General features: G+C 54.7%; 1 protein-coding gene across 2 annotated transcripts in view; it reads right to left on the bottom strand.

Annotated features, from left to right (window-relative positions):
- KCND3 (potassium voltage-gated channel subfamily D member 3) overlaps positions 1-1,852 on the bottom strand; it is a 195,423-nt gene that overhangs the window by 3,014 nt on the left and 190,557 nt on the right. For both annotated transcript variants that reach the window (XM_023535796.1, XM_011367205.2), the window contains exon 5: positions 136-192. In XM_023535796.1, the coding sequence (XP_023391564.1) occupies positions 136-192 (57 nt within the window). The remainder of the gene's footprint in view (positions 1-135; positions 193-1,852) is intronic.

Genomic DNA, 1,852 nt, shown 5'->3' with positions numbered 1-1,852 from the left:
CGGCAGCGGGAAGATGAGCCCCAGAAGAATCAACAGCACATGCAGAGAACCAGACCAGGGGGTAAAAAGAGGAGGATCCACAGACTCAGAAGAATCAGAGAGAAAAAACATCAATTGAATTTTTAAAAGTTATACCTTGATGGTGGAGGTTCGTACAGACAACAGGGGATCATCCACAAGATAGGACAACCCCTACAGGACAACATGCCAACAGAAGATAAAAACACCATTGATTGTACATTCCGGCATTCCCAAGCTCAGTTTGACATTCAGTCTCTCAATCCCAGCATTCCACCCGCGGAGCCCAACATTCCAGCCCCGGCTCCCCGCATTCTCCCCCATCCCCACCCCGCGCTGTCCCAACATTCCACGCCCCCTCCTTCCCCTCCGTGCCCCCACCCCCCGCTCCAACGTCACCCCGCTCCAAACCAACATTCATCCCGTCCATCCCAGCATTCTGCTGCTTCTAGCCCCACATTCCTCCCCTGAAATCCAGCATTCCAACTCTTCCATCCCAACAGCCCATCCCCACAATCCGACATTCTCCCCCTCGGATTCAGCATTCCACCCCTTCGATGCCAGCATTCCAGCCCTCGATCTCCAGATCTCGTTGTTCAAGGCCAGCATTCCAGCCCTTCAAACCCAGGTCTTTTCACCCACATTCTTGAGTGTACACATTCCACCCAGCACATGCGACTTGGAATGGGCAGTTGGGTCCAGGCCTATCCCTTTGGCAAGCTCTGAGTCTTGGAGAGAAATCCGAGATGTGTACATACAGTTCCTGACACTAAGAGATACTTGATAAGCCGGGAGACTAGGGTTTCCAGAGTCCCTTCCCGTTTTGGAAGTCCTCGCTGGGTTCAACAGCTGAGCTCCTGCGTGCTCACATGCGGCTCTAACATCTGACCCCCCGCATCTGGGAGGCCCGGATATGCAACATTAAGAATTAGAAAGTTCTTCCTCGGTGTGCTGAGCCCTCCCTACAGGCTCTTTGGGGAGGGAGGTTCTAGAATGGAACAAGGTTTTACTTTGTCTCTCGTTGGTCGTCCGCCCCGACGGCTCCTCTCTCCCTACTCTCCCCAACACTTTGTGCCAAGGGTCCTGGTCGGCCCCGCTGCCCTTCCTTTCGGCCGCGGAGGCACAGACATCATTCCACATTCCGACGGTGACGCCCTAAACCACGACTTTTAACAACAAGCCCGTCAGGATCCGAACGCCCTGGGAATGGCAGGTGACTAAGAGGAAGGGGTAATAATAAAATCCCCAGCTAGTGAAATATGTGCACTGCCTCCTTCACTCACTGTCTCCTGTTTAAAGAGGAACGTACAGAGCAAAGGGACCCACAAATTGCATCAACCTAGCGCCAGGGATAGGACAAAAAATGGTGTTCTTTACTGTCCCGTAGCACTCTAGTATAAATTCAGCCCTTGTCTTGAAGAGCGACGCCCATCGGGACTGAGAAACTGGTCGACAGAGCCCTTAGCCCTCAGTCACCAAGAAATGGGGACTAGTGTGGGGGGTGTGGAAAGGCTGAGGGGGACGGCCTCCTCTATACTGCTGCGGGACAGAGCTGGCCTCCCTACGCTGGTACGCCCCCCGAGGGTTGATAGAGACCTCGTCACTACTTTTTGGATCTGAACAGGACAGACTTTGACTTCCGAATCCGGGCCCAGGGTGAAGGTGTGGGCAGAGCTCTCACTGTGTGAGCCCGACCATCGGAAGGGGGCCAGGGCCAGGGCCGAGCGAGGAGGTGGCGATGGGCTGGGACTCACAGTGGTTTTCTCCAGGCAGTGCAGCAGGTGATGGTGCTGGCTCTCGATGAGTGAAGTGGCCTTGCCCATGTGCCCCTCTT

The sequence above is a fragment of the Pteropus vampyrus genome, unplaced genomic scaffold, assembly GCF_000151845.1.
Source record: "Pteropus vampyrus isolate Shadow unplaced genomic scaffold, Pvam_2.0 Scaffold6, whole genome shotgun sequence".
Classification (NCBI taxonomy): domain Eukaryota; kingdom Metazoa; phylum Chordata; class Mammalia; order Chiroptera; family Pteropodidae; genus Pteropus; species Pteropus vampyrus.
Note: the sequence above shows the minus strand (reverse complement) of the source record. Positions and strands in the feature narration are given on the sequence as shown.